The 14734-nt window shown below is 45.5% G+C and overlaps 1 protein-coding gene across 2 annotated transcripts in view; it reads right to left on the bottom strand.

Annotated features, from left to right (window-relative positions):
- The window catches only part of LOC139060239 (activating signal cointegrator 1 complex subunit 3-like), a 462385-nt gene that overhangs the window by 308220 nt on the left and 139431 nt on the right, over window positions 1–14734 (bottom strand). For both annotated transcript variants that reach the window (XM_070539311.1, XM_070539312.1), the window contains 2 exons: window positions 8941–9075; window positions 7888–8079 (listed from right to left, as the gene is read on the bottom strand). In XM_070539311.1, the coding sequence (XP_070395412.1) occupies window positions 7888–8079; window positions 8941–9075 (327 nt within the window). The remainder of the gene's footprint in view (window positions 1–7887; window positions 8080–8940; window positions 9076–14734) is intronic.

The following is a 14734-nucleotide window of genomic DNA, read 5'->3' as shown; positions in this document are numbered from 1 at the left end:
GTTGACATTTCCAAATTCCCTGAGTTTTCCAGGTCTTCCCTGAGTGCCTTTGCACATTTCCCTGAGTGATGCAGAACTATGTTTTATGTCAAGATGGGCTGAAACCACATCGCCTGATGCTGTCACTCTGTAGTAAGCACATGAAAATATAAAAAAGCAACTTAATCCAATTTAAATACTAAGTAGTAGTGTTTATGTTATTCAAGAAGAGAATAGAAGGCAGAGGTTAGTAAAATGCACAGCAGATAAAGTGTCTTCAAAAAAAATTGCAAATGAAGTCGGACATTCACAAATACGAATAAAAAGGAGATGCACATAGAAGCAAATATATTCGAATATGAGCTATTTCCATCAACTGATAGCAAGCTCAGCGGTATGAGGCCCGAACGCTGTCACAATTGAGATTCTCTCTCAACCGCTCGTAAGTCAACCTCAACTGTCCTGACATACTCTCAGCCCGTGCACGACGCCTGAGTGTTGTGTTTCACAGCTTTAAAGAGTTTATTTTGGTTTGGATGAGGGACACCTGCCTCTCGGCATCAGCCAAAATTTTGTTTTTTGAGCTCAAACTTCTCCAAAACGGCGGCAGCAAGCTTCCTTTCCCGTTTATTCCTCAATGCGTACATCATTTCTGTTCTTGTCCTGCTTCTGCCACTCGTTCGCTCCAAGGACCATTTGAAGCATCTTGGTCAGTTGCACAGTCCACGACCAATTTTTAGAACTACCTAGGAGTCGGGAAAACGTTCGAAAAATCGACCAACTGCAAAAAACTAAATGCGTGTCATTTACTGCCCTTAGGGGCTCAAACCGCGACAGGCACGTTCGAAAACGCTCTGAAGGCCCGTCGGTACGCATATTAGGCACATCGGCGCTCGTACTGTGACAGGAAATACCGGGTGCACGTGTGTATAATTAAGGAATGCATACTGTGTTCCGTGGCATTAGCCCCTTTCCACGCTTATGCTTCAATGCAATATATGCTTCACCATGTAACATTTCTGCACAGAGGCAAAGCTGACTTTCGGGAAACGGAATTGTGCAAAGCACTGTGTTTTTTAAGTTCTTAAGACAATCGCGAGGACCACAAATGCGGAGTCTGTGCCATTGCTGACAGCAGCTAATTCTTTCAATGAAAAACACGGCACCCAAGGGCAAGAAGCTTCATAGCGAACGTCGAAGCAGCTAGGCCTAGCGTTGCCGCAGTGGTGGCCACGGCTGCCAGCAGATCTGGGTGCGAAAGCGCCAGTTCGAGGCGGCGAAGTAATCAAAACGGCAGCGGTGGTGCCTTTGATTATTGCCGTTTCGGACCTGCGGTCACGGCAAAACATCCGGAAAATCGGACGGCGAAGAGTTCTTGCTTCCGAAATTTCACACGTTCTGATACGTTGACTCTATGGGTTACGTGAGGGTGCCGCGAAGCCGTCCACATTATTGGGAATCCGGAAAGTCGGTGGTTGACTGCATACTGGCAACTCCTCCAGCCGACGACAGCGCGTCAAAGACGCTTCATTACGACTCCTGTCTGTTGCTCGAGCCAGCATTACCGCGACTTTCGACCCTTTCAATATATTGCCACTAATTTTCCCTGATAGAGGCCCAAATTCCCTGAGTTTTCCCTGACTTTTTCCATACCATTCAATATCCCTGAGAATTCCCGGTTTTCCCGGTTTTCCCGGTTGGTAGACACCTTGCTGAATGAAAAATGCTTCCGATAGCTCTCGGGCGGTGGTGTCACGACTCTTTTTCAAAATCGTGGTGTCACGAAACATGGGTTTGCACTTGCATATTTTACAATGCTGAGCCTAATGTGAACCTGTGCTTGTTGGTATGGATCTTTCATGTTCTCTAAGGCGCTCGTTAAAACAGCGGCCTGAGTGCCCTACATACACTTTGCCACATGACAAGGGAATCTTATAAACCACACCGACACTGCAATCTGCAAACTTTGCATGGTTCTTTTCACAATCTGGTTTTTTACTTGTTTTAGAAATATGGCTGCACAACATTGACAGTTTCTGAGGAGCGGAAAACACTACCGGAATTCGGTATCTAGTGGCGACATTCTTTAGATTGTGAGCCACTCTGTGGCAATACGGCACAGCTTCAGGCCTCTTCTTTTGGGTGATGCAGATACTTTTGTGCCGCTTCCCTTTCAGTTTCTGAAGCAATACTTCCGAGACTGACGTCACCATCATACTTGGGAAACCAGCAGCCTGCAGCCTATTTAACTGTGCAATGAAACTCAGGTTTGCAGAGTGATGACAAGATTTCATTCACAAAGATTCTAAACACATCAAAGCAATAGCGCGTTTCACAGTCTTTGAGTGCGCAGACGCGTAAGGCAAAAGTTCCTTACGTGCATGTGGCGAGTACATCCAACAGGCGCGGCCTGTTTGTAAGGATAGCTGCAAATCTAAAAACTGGAGTTTACCGTCCCTAGATAGCTCCATACCAAGAGGCAGAGGTTCACATTTGGCTCAGCATTGTAAAATATGCAAGTGCAAACCCATGTTTCATGACACCACGATTTTGAAAAAAGAGTCGTGACACCACCGCCCGAGAGCTATCGGAAGCATTTTTCATTCAGTCATTGGGGTCACAGTGCATTAATGTGCCTTCCTTATCATTGCACAGCGCTGAATTTGGTTTTTTGGATTCTGTCGCATGAGTGCGCTCTAGGGATCGGATGTTGGTGGCTCCACCACACGGTGCTGTCTGCGCATGTTCCTCTGGTTTAAGCTGTCTATAAAGGAGTGACGCAATAAAATGATGTCAGTTGAGAGTAGCACCTTGTACTGGGTCATCTTTCTTGTGTCTGTTGTTTTGCGCTAAAGAAAGTGTTCACTATTGTGAACTGCTTCAGCAAGGCCCGAATCACAAAAGATGTTCAGGCTGCGGACTGCGAAATGGGTGACTTCAATGCAAAAGTGGGGAAAAAGCAGGCGGGTGAACAGGCAATTGGCAACTACGGCGTCGATTCTAGAAACGCTAGAGGAGAGGTGCTGGTAGAATTCGCAGAAAGGAATAAGCTGAGAATAATGAACACCTTTTACAGGAAGCGTAGCAATAGAAAGTGGACCAGGAGAAACCCTATCGGTGAAAGAAGGAATGAAATTGATTTCATACTTTCTGCCAATCCCAGCATAGTGCAGGATGTAGAAGTGATAGGTAGGGTAAAGTGCAGTGATCATCGGTTAGCGAGGGCTAGGATTCACCTCAATTTGAAAAGAGAAAGAGTAAAATTGGTCAAGAAGAAACAGGTCAACTTAGAGGCAGTAAGGGTAAAAGCAGACAAATTTAGGCTGGTACTTGCAAACAAATTGGCAGCATTAGAACACAGAGATGATGACGATGACATAGAGGTAATGAATGAAACCGTAACGAGGCTGGCTTCAGAGGCAGTAACTGAAGTGGGAAGCAAGACATCAAGGACACCAGTAGGCAAGCTCTCCTAAATAACAAAGGACCTAATAAAGAAACGACAAAGAATGAAAGTGCCCAACTCAAGAGATATGATAGAATTTGCGGAACTGTCAAAACTGATCAGCGATGCAAAAATAAGTGATATTCGAAAATTATAATGTGAGAAAGACTGAGGAAGCCGTAAGAAATGGACGTAGCCTGAAATCAGTGAGAAGGAACTTGGCATAGGACAAACCAAGATGAATGCACTGAAAGATAAGCAGGGTAATATCAACAGCAATCTCAAAGGTATAATAAATGCAGTGGAAGAATTCTATACTGGCCTGTACAGTACCTAGAGGACTCAAGAGAACTCCATTTGAAATGTTAATGAACAGGATACAGAAGCTCTTTCTATAACTAGAGATGAGGTGAGAAGGGCCTTGCAAGACATGAAACAAGGAAAAGCGGCAGGAGAAGGTGGAATAACAGTCAATTTAATCAAAGATGGAGGAGACATAATGTTTGGAAAACTGCTGGCTCTCTATACGAAGTGTCTATCGACTGCAATGGTCCCAGAAAACTGGAAGGATGCAAACATTATACTAATCCACAAAAAGGAAGACATTAAAGGACTGAAAAATTATAGGCCTATTAGCTTACTCCCAGTATTATACAAAATATTTACCGAAATATTCTCCAGTAGGATGAGGGCAACAGAGGACTTTAGTCGACCAAGGGAACAGGCGGGCTTCAGGAAGGAATTCTCTACGATGGATCACATCTATGTCATTAATCAGCTGATTGAGAAATCTGCAGAGTACAATAAACCTCTCTATATGGCTTTCATAGATTACGAAAAAGCATTTGATTCAGTAGAGATACCAGCAGTCATAGAGGCACTGCGTAAACAAGGAGTACATACTGCATACGTAAATACCTTGGAAAATGTCTACAGAGATTCCACAGCCACCTTAGTTGTACACAGGTAGGCAGATAGTTATAAAGAAAGGAGTCAGACACAAGGAGACACAATCTCTCCAATGCTATTCACTGCGTGCTTGGAAGAAATATTCAAGCAATAAAACTGGGAAGGTTTAGGAGTTAGGATCAACGGCGAATACCTAAGCAACCTTCCATTTGCCGATGACATTCTTCTATTCAGCAACATTGCGGACGAGTTACAACAAGTGATTGAGGACCTTGACAGAGAGAGTGTATGAGTGGGGCTGAAGATTAAGATACAGAAGACAAAGATAATGATGAATAACTGGGCAAGGGAACAAGAATTCAGGATCACCAGTGAGCCTCTGGAGTCTGTGAAGGAGTATGTTTACCTAGGTCAACTAATCACATGGAACCCTGACCATGAGAAGGAAATTCACAGAAGAATAAAAATGGGTTGGATCGCATACGGCAGACATCGTGAGCTCCTGACTGGAAGCTTACCGTAATCATTTAAAAGGAAGGTGTATAATCAGCGCACTTTACCGGTGATGACATATGGGGCAGAGACTTGGAGACTGACAAAGAAACTTGAGAACAAGTTAAGGACTGCGCAAAGAGCGATGGCACGAAGAATGCTAGGCATAACTTTAAGAAACAGAAAGAGAGTGGTTTGAATCATAGAGCAAACGGGTATAGACGACATTCTAATTGGCATGAAGAGGATAAATGGCACTGGGCAGGTCATGTAATGAGTAGAGAAGATAACTGTTGGACCATTAGGGTGACAGAAAGGGTACCAAGAGAAAGGAAGCGCAGTAGAGGACGACAGAAGACTATGTGGTGCGACAAAATTAGGAAATTCGCAGGTGCTGGTTGGAGTCGGTTGGCACGGGACAGGGGTAATTGGAGATTGCGGAGAGAGGCCTTCGTCCTGCAGTAGACATAAAACAGGTTGATGCTGATGATGATGATAATGCAGAAACTGACAGTGGATAGGAAGAGCTTTCAGGCCCTCCAGATCTCGCCAAAGCTTGGGTTTCAGTGTGCACGAATGGAGCAGCCCCGGACGACGTGCAGCTTTGCGATTTTTTTTTGTATGCGGACGATTGCACTGTTGCTAGGATCGGCCTGCAGGGGTACTGCTCTGCAAAGCTATCTCAGCCCGCTGCACGTGCTTCGATCGATCTGTGGTGGGTGGAGGCGCCCTTCAGAGAACCAGCGAGGACGACAGCGCTAACCGACCATGAACATGCTTCACTACAGCAGCGTTAATCCACCATGCGCCTCGTTCGGGGAATCGGCGGCGGCAGCAGGGTGGGCCACGTTTGGCGCCCAACGTATTATTGGTTGATTTGCCGGGTTTTCATGGTCTCTCTCTGCAGCAAGAAGAGCTTCCCTAACAAAATAGTGCTTTGCAGTAAGTTTGCCACGGGCCCCAGGATTGGTCGCAGTCTGCTGACACTTGTGGCGACTACAGGAGAAAGGCAGCTCTGGAATTTAGAGGTGCAGGACAATGGACAACCGGCGGCCATGCTGCGGGGGTCAGCTCGGGTAACCAACGCGCCTTTTAAGACTCAAGATAATGGGCAACCGGCGGGTCGACTGCGTTGACGTTTGACGCTGCGAATCGGCGGTAAACTGCCGTTTCCCTCACCTAGGGAACTAGGGACCAATGGAGTGTTTATAAGCAGCTGTTGTCGGCTGCTAGTGTGTGCTCGTCATCATTCTTGTGAGCTGCGTGCTCGTCATCGTGCTCGACCAGCAGTGTGCTGGGTGTGTTTGGAGCTTCGTGCTCGTATGTTGTATGCTTCGTTTTGCGTGCTCCATTTGGGAGTCACGCTAGACTGTCGATGTATCTCCTGTTTAAAATGTAAATACTGTAAATAAACCCTGTACGCCTAGTTCCTCCCAAGTTCCTCTCTACGACCTTCAACCTTTACAAATGGTGGCAGCAGCGAGATTGTCTGACAAATCTTACAACTGTATGCCAGCAGTGGGATCGTCCTCCAAATCCTACACCGTCACTACGGAAGAGATCTCTCATGAGGTGCTAGTGGAAAGTATCAAATATCACAGTGACGATGACGGATCTTCGGAATTCATCATATGCTTTGCCTTCCGTGATGGAAGTGCTGGACACCATTGACATTTTGCGCCGTGTCGCAGGCTTGCTAGACAATGATGGAACAGAATTGTATACGTTGATGTCTTACGAGCGTTCAGTGTTGCCGTCCCTCACAAACAAGCAACAGAGTAAAATAACAGTCTTTTGGTGCTAAATGAATGCGTTTCGGGCGAGTACCTCCAGTTCCCCCTTTGTTTATTTCTGCTTTTCTGTTTTGGATTTCAATGCTGCAACTGCATATAACGAAAACCTCTTCGTAACGAAAATTTTCGAGCATTTGTCAATTTCGTTATATCCAGGTTTAACTGTATTTACAATATTTATGAGAGAGAAAACGATGCATAAACAAGATGGTTGTTGAGACTGATTCCACCTCTACATGTCAAATCATCTTCTGACTGGCGCCACTCCTGGTTGCGCCGTAACACTATCAATATGGTTCTCAGTTTAATAGTGGACCTGCATTTTATGGTAATCTTTTATTGCACAGAAAGTCTTGCTCTCCAGGGCTTTCCTATCTTTACAGCAGGTGGGTTATTGCAAGGCTAATCGACACAACAGAGGAAAGCACGGACAGAGCATCACGTGCACCATGGAAGTGACAATCTGTACACTGCTGTGGTCACTGGCTAAGGAGATAGGAATGGGGAACTCTATGCTCAGCTGAATGTAGCCTTGTTAAGTATGCGAGCAAGAGTGATGAAGATGATGTTGTGCGTGTATACGAGAAGAATGTGAGCACTTGTGTTTATGTCCCACAAGAGCTGCGTTCTCAAATACCTTGTGCACATAATAGATTATGCTGCACAACGTGCAGGCCAGTAAAGGCCAAACTGCATGTACTCGGGCCGGCATATGAAAGCTCTCGCCAATGCGTCTAGCATATGCTGCACCTCGCAAGGAATGCCAATTTGCATCTAGAAAAGCACTTGGCTAATTGGTAGGCGCTTTGACTGACACCATCTCGTACTTTGTTATTGACAGCGCTTTAATTTGCCGAAATATTAATAAATGCAATTTAAGAAAACATTTAAAGCCATCAGATAAGCGCAAAAAGTTTAAAAAAGCACATTCTCACATGACATAAATCTGCCTCACCAAGTGTTGATTGTACCTTGCCGTAGCTGCATAGCCAGGCATGTAGAAATGCGAGAATCCCAGAGCTCGATATCTGATTTGTGTGGAGCAGATATCCGTGCTCATGCTGTGCTTCAACTCATACAATTTGCCCTGCACCAGCTGTGCACGCTTAAGCACGCATGCATATGCACGCCAGTGCGAGCTTTCGAGCGCCGGCATGAGTACGCGTAGTTTGGCCTTAATTATATGCGAGAGGAAGAATCTGACAGTTTAGCTGAAGAAATGCTGGTCAGATTCCAAAGCTGCACAAAAAGCCATCAAAATGAACTTGCCTTGATGACAACAGCGTGAGCAGGCAGGTTTACACCCCAAGCAAGTGTAGAGGTGCACACAAGGACATTAATGAGGCCTTCACTGAATAGCTTTTCAACAAGGTTTCGATCACTACGCAGCATGCCTGCATGGTGTACAGAAAAGCCATAGGGAAATAGGTCCCTCAAGGCGCTATTCCGAGAGTTGCCCATCTGAAACAGAGACAGTAGAAAGCATTTAAGTATGCAGATGCCTCAAGTGCTCCAGATAAATAATTTGAATTGAACTAAATTCTGGGGCTTTACGTGACAAAACTGAGATTTGACTATGAGGCAAGCCGTAGTGGGAGACTCCAGATTAATTTTGACCACCGGGGGATCTTTAAAGTGCCCTAATGCACAAAACACGGGCATTTTTCCATTTCGCCCCTATCAAAACACAGCCGCAGTGGCCAGGATTTGATGCCGCGACCTCGTGCTTAGCAGTGCAACACCATAGCTGCTAAGCCACCATGGAGGGCGAGAAAGGTAAATAATTTAGACCACCCATGGTTCTCCAATTAAATATATCTAAATACAATTGTAGAACACATTCTCAGTTCCACACAGACGGTACATAATACAGGATGTACACAGTACTAGCACCCTTCATTCCATCTTTTTAGTGCTGTTAACATGGTACGCAGCACTGATATCACATGGGTGCTTCTTTTTAACGAATGGCACACTTAGCAGCAGCAGTACAGGACACCTTTCTAAAAATTCTCTCAAAAAAGCAAGTTACAGCCACTTGTGTGTGCAGTCATGCAAGATGCTGAAGCTAAGAATAAGCAAATGAGTTCTGCTGAAATCTAAAGGAACAAAGAAGTTCTCGAAAGCCAGAATTCGCCTTAAGGCAGCACAAAGCCATTATGGGTTTCGTATACAGCTTAGATGCCCTATGAATCTATGTGGGAAAATGAGACTACAACATTTGCTTATCTAATAGAAGTGTAACATAATATTGGTTTTTTTGTTGTGGCAAAGCAAAAGCCCTCTGTTAAGCCGCATTAGTGTGTCACATGATCCACTCACTTGCTTCTCTGCCCCCACATACTGAGAACTTTGCTGGACTTGGAACTTAGGAAGCTTTCCTTGCTGCTGGGCCATGTCTCTGAGAGTCCGGGCAGTCTTCACAGTAGAGTTTCGAGAATGAACAAACACCATGACCTGAAAGGGACAACACAAACACATTACTTGCTTGCCTTGCACAACTTTTAACCTAACAGAATTTGCAGAAATGGGCTCCTGAATTTGAGCACGAAGCACACTGAATACGCATAACTAAAGGACAAAAACAGGTGCCACTGCTAGCCAACAAGGCATACCTTGAATGAAAGGAGAACTCAATTTGTTGTGCATCTACCATATAACACAGTGAATTTTTAATCATTCCAGTTAATTAAAACACATTGGCCTACAATGTTTTCAAAGCATTTTGAAGCCACTTCATGTGAACAAGGTTTTCTGCTTATTCAAACTATTAATTAGCTTTATGTGTGGCTTTACCTAGCTTTACCTGGCTTTGCTGATGTTAGCACCACAGGAAGCAGTGGTGTGTGTGTGTGTTTTGCATATACAGCTGATTTTGTGACCGCTCGACTCTCTCTCTCACCCCCCGATGTTGTTTTCCTTGCATGGCTCTCGCATCTTCTGGAATCCGACTTCCACACATAGCGTGTGCTGCGAGAAAAATTTGTAGTTGCACAGTTGTATGAAAGATGGAAGGGGTGTTGCATTGCTCACAGCACCTGACGGAGAGGATACTCGGGCACAAAAGGAACTAGCCACCTTCTCTTTGGCTTGAAGTTGGCACTGCACATGGATGGCTGTCTGCGCCAGCATGCTTTGCGGGATCATCCTGCAAAAGGCTTCAGAGCATGACACCGGGATAAACGAACGTCACTGTTCGAACGTGCCTCTGTGCCCTTAACTGCACATGTAAATTACTTAGGTGTTGGTGTTTCGACCGGAGAAAACACATGCTCAATATCCTTGCAATGTGAGTCGGACTTTCTCATTTCATCTGCGCTGATCAGCATGTGCTATTTGCTGTAATTTGCCTAACTTACTTATTGTATAGAATGCGCAATAAATTTCTCAAGGAGATGGAGAAGGTCAAGGCGTTGCTTGGGGGTTTAGGGTGTTGTCGATGACGTGGCTGAAAACGTCTTCAGGCAATGTAGCAGTTACGGGACTACAGTAGAGGGTGTTGACCTCTGACGATCCAATAGGAAGTTCCAACGTGGTAATGATGTAAGGCTCCACAGTGCCGAGATATTAACTGCGAAGCAACGTAATCGGGAATGGGAAGTGGTTGTATACAAAAAGGAGAGTCGCACCAGCTTGAAGGCCAAGCACCCCAGTTGGGAGTGGTGAGAGATGGCGATGAACGAAAGCAGTGGAAGGTGTGAAGAGTACAGTAGAGTCGGAGGCAACAGAACAGGATACAGGTGCCAGAACGGATGCGTGCGGAGGTATTTGGTTGTCGTCAGTGAGGGACAACTTAGTGCAGCAAAATGAAACGTCATCAGGTTAGCATTGCCAAGCAAAGAGAAGGCGACTTCAGCATGGGAGCAATCAATGACAGCTTGGTGATGGGAGAGAAAATCCCAACCTAAAATAATATCATGGGAACAGTAAGAAAGAACATCAAACTCGACTGTGTTGAGCACTCCTTGAATTTCAAGTCTGGCGGTGCACGCAGCCACCGGCTGGATGTTCTGTGTTGTGGCTGGGCGGAGTAAAGGATCGAGGAAAGGCATCGTGACTTTTCGTATTGAGCAGCACAGTTTTTCGGCAATCACAGATTTGACGGCACCTGTGTCAATGAGGGCAAGCGCAGAGACAGCTTCAACAGCGACATCAATAATGTTGGGCGGCGAAAGAAGAGGGCTTTAGCATTGCGGCGATGATGCAGTTCTTGCCTCTGGAACTGCGCCACTTAGTTTTTTGTGTCAGTGATAGAGGGACGTCGACGCATTGGGGAGAGCGAGTGACGACGAGGAGAGGAGAACGGCGGTCAGAAATTGGGTGAAGGCTTGGGCGGAAGGGGTTAGTCACGGTCTTGAGCTTAAGATGGTCATATGCGGCTGTGCATGGGTCATCACGTGAATGAAGTGGACGGCGGTGGCCCAGGCATGCAACGTGTCCAAGAATACCGCACGAATAGCAGATGGGCCAATTGTTCGCTGTGCACCAGGGATTAATACTCGATGAACTGGAGGTCGTGGCCGCGTGGAGGTAAAAACAGGGCTGGGCATCGGAGGCGGAGCCTGGAAGGGCGGTGGTTGTGGTCATGCGACGGCATCGGCGTAAGTCAATGGGGCGGTGAGTTGAGGCGCCCGTTCCAGAAAAAGGACCTCGGATACTTGTTCTTCTATAAAGTGTTGTAGGGTCGGACTAAGGGATGAACCTGACTCCGGCGGGTTGGAGATGAGGGAGAGCTGGCGAGCAATTTCTTCTCGGATGAAAGCCTTGATCTTGGAAAGGAGGGTGGAATCTAGAAAAGGAAAGGTCAAGCTGGACAACAATTCCTGATGGGGAACAAGATGGCGGGTGCGGAGGCATTGACGGCGGAGCTCGTCCTAGCTTTGGCACAGCTCAATAACTTGAGCAACAGTAGAGGGGCTCTTTGAAATGAGCGTCTGAAATGCATCCTCGACGATACCCTACATTATATGCTTGATTTTATTGCCCTTAGTCATGGATGCATCAACGCGTTTACAGAGATCGATGACATCTTCGATGTAGCTGGTAAAGGTTTCACCAGGCTGCTGAGAGTGCGACTGCAGACACTGTTCAGCACGAAGCTTTTGAACAGCAGGGCAGCCAAAGACCTCACTGAACTTTGTCTTGAACACTGTCCAGCTTGGGACTTCGCTTTCGTAGTTCTGAAACCACAAATGGGCAATTCCAGTGAGGTAAAAAGGGGCGGTGGTCAATTTTGTGATGTCATCCCATTTGTTGTTCAGACTGACGCGTTCGTATGATGAGAGCCAGTCATTAACGTCATGGTCGTCAGTGCCACTGAAGATGAGAGGGTTCCGCAGACGGAGTGTGCCGGGGCATACGGAGGACTGGGGAGCAGGTGGTGGTAAGCTCGTGGTGCTTTCGGTGGTCATGATGGCAGGGAGAGTCCAGCTGTGCAATTCCAGGATTACAGGAGACCCAGCAAACCTCCACCAATTATGGTAAAGTCCGACATGGCTGTGGACGACACGAAGGATGCCGACAGGAAGACACAACAGCGTAGGCTTAGCCAATCACACCAGGAACAGCATCTAGTCCAAGCCCCACTTCAGTAGCGCTGGTGATCTGGATGCGGAGCTCTGCACGGGGAACTTCTTCTTCCTTACAGCACCTTTGATTTGTTTCCTTTGCTCTGTTATCAATCCTTCCAAAGAGCACACTTGAGACCCCACAACTTCTAATTCTTTGAGGATAAATCTCTTACGTAAAATGCGACCCTCCTATGGTCGATTGTTTTTTTTTCTTTTACAGATTTAAAATCTTAAGAGTGATCTATATTGAAAAAAAATTTATCAGAATTTTTTCAGTGACCATAAAGTGACCGAAATGTTTTCCTTAGGTAAACATGCATTGTTTATGAATACAGATGGGCTCGCATAAATACTTAGAATATGAATAAGGAGGTAGATACACTGGAATGGAGATATTCTGATTCGGCACTTTGATAGTAGTTCGCATCGGAGGAATCGCCACTCGACTCGCTTGCAGAAGAGCGACCGGTGCGCCCGTCCATAGCCTAATCTAACAGCGTATGTGAGCGCCCGCAATAAAACTTGATGGTTGTGCATTCGTCAGTAAAACCAAAGGAGTCAGAAACTTGCAGCAATCCTTTGTCCTATCGCCAACAAGGCGCAATCACTTCTTGCGAATCTCGAAAAAAGAAACGCAGGCATGGCAGCATCGTTTGTATATACCAGAACACACCTGGGAGCAGATGTAATTGCACCCCTGTGAGCAATAAACAAGTATGCATCTAGCGGTGACACTCAGAGAGGTTAGAAACCAAACAGACAACAGCGTTTTCAAGCGTGACAAATGAAAAGCGCCTTGCATCCGCCGTTGCCGAAGTGCAGGCGTAAACAAGCCATGGAATTCAAACAAAGCAACTATGGAGTGAAAAAAAAAATGTTTGTATCCACACACAGTGGCAGTACTTGCTGGGAAGCAGAGAGCTGAAAAATTGGTGCATCCTTCAAACATACAGACAGCATTGTAAATATAAGGCATCGATCATCTGACACTTGTTCACATGTCGTATATTTACGCCTCTGACCCTTAAAGGGTTAACAGGGTGTCTAACAAGTTGACATTTCCAAATTCCCTGAATTTTTCAGCTTTTCCCTGAGTGCCTTTGCAAAATTAACTGAGTGATACAGAATTTCGTTTTGCATCAAGACAGGCTGACACCATGTTGCCCGATGCTGTCACTCTCTAGTAAGCATGCTAAAAAATAAAAAGACTTATATGGAGTGAATAGTAAGGAGTAGCATTTATTTTATTCAAGAAGAAATCGGAAGGGAGGTGTTAGTAAAATGCACAGCGAATAAAATATCTTTGAAAAAAATGTAAAACTCATTGCAAATCGAGTAGAACATTCTCAAATACGAATAAAAAGAAGATGCATGCAAAAACAAAAGTTTTCGAATATCCCCTTTAGTCAGAAATTATGACAAACTGTCGAGTGTGTCGATACATGTATGAAACATAGGTGGTGCTTGAGACTCCACTGAAAGCAAATCAAGGTGGTAGAATGACTCTGAGCATTTTATGATGAGTCACTATAATTAGAGTAACTAAAAATTTTTATCTTGTAAAGTCAGTCATGCTGTGTTTCTTCATAAAAAAAACATTAAATCCCCTCTCAAATTACATGCACAAGTTATCCATTGGCCGCATTTCAAGAATGAAAAAATATTGTTACGGGGTTAAAAGCAGTCAGACGTTTATTTACAGGATATTTACAGTAATTGTAGCAGCTGACAAGATGGTAGACCGTGCGCGCAGTCCAGAGCGTCGTCTTCTTCCAACCAAGATGGAAACATCTTCTTCATCAATGTGTCGCAGTATATATGTTTCAAGGTTGCTAACGACATGCCCCATGAAAAAAGCATCACGTAAAATATGGTATAATGCCTCCCACAAAGCGGTACTTCTGTAACGATACATATCACTCAGAAGCAAAATGGAAGTAATTAACGTTGTCGAATGTTCAATTTGCCCTAAGCTTAATGTTTGTAATCTATTCCTTGCTACCATTGCACAGAAATGGCAAAAGTATGTCGCGTCCACAAATCGCGTCCACCCGCTAGTTCAATTTTGCCCTGCACGTGCCGCTCTCACGGCAGCGCAGCAGCGTCACTCGCGGTGCCATTCTTGTTTATGGACTCGCATAAAGATCGTTACCACATGCGCGTGCTGCGGCGATATCTTTCACTGGGGGGAATTAAGGAAGCAGGGCTCAAGTTGAATGAGAAGTGCAAATTTGGCGTACAGGAACTTTCCTTCTTGGGACACAGGATCACACTGCAATGCATCTCTGCTATGCCAGAGAAAATTGTTTCCATTATAGATACCGCGGCGCCCACTGATAGTACTAGTCTGCGCTCTTTCCTCGGACTGATCGAGCATTAAACCAAGTTTGTTCCCAGGCTTGCTGACGCAGTAGAGCCAATGCGAGCTCTTCTCCTGAAGAACCAGCCATTCATATGGAATGATGCTGTAGACGCCAGTTTCGCCCAGGTGAAGTTTCTGCTCTCTTCCAGCAAAGTTCTGTACATGTTTGATGCGTCCCTTCCGG

This window comes from Dermacentor albipictus, chromosome 5 (assembly GCF_038994185.2).
Source record: "Dermacentor albipictus isolate Rhodes 1998 colony chromosome 5, USDA_Dalb.pri_finalv2, whole genome shotgun sequence".
In the NCBI taxonomy this organism is placed as follows: Eukaryota; Metazoa; Arthropoda; class Arachnida; order Ixodida; family Ixodidae; genus Dermacentor; species Dermacentor albipictus.
The sequence above is the reverse complement of the archived record's forward strand: the minus strand, read 5'-3'. Positions and strand labels throughout refer to the sequence as shown.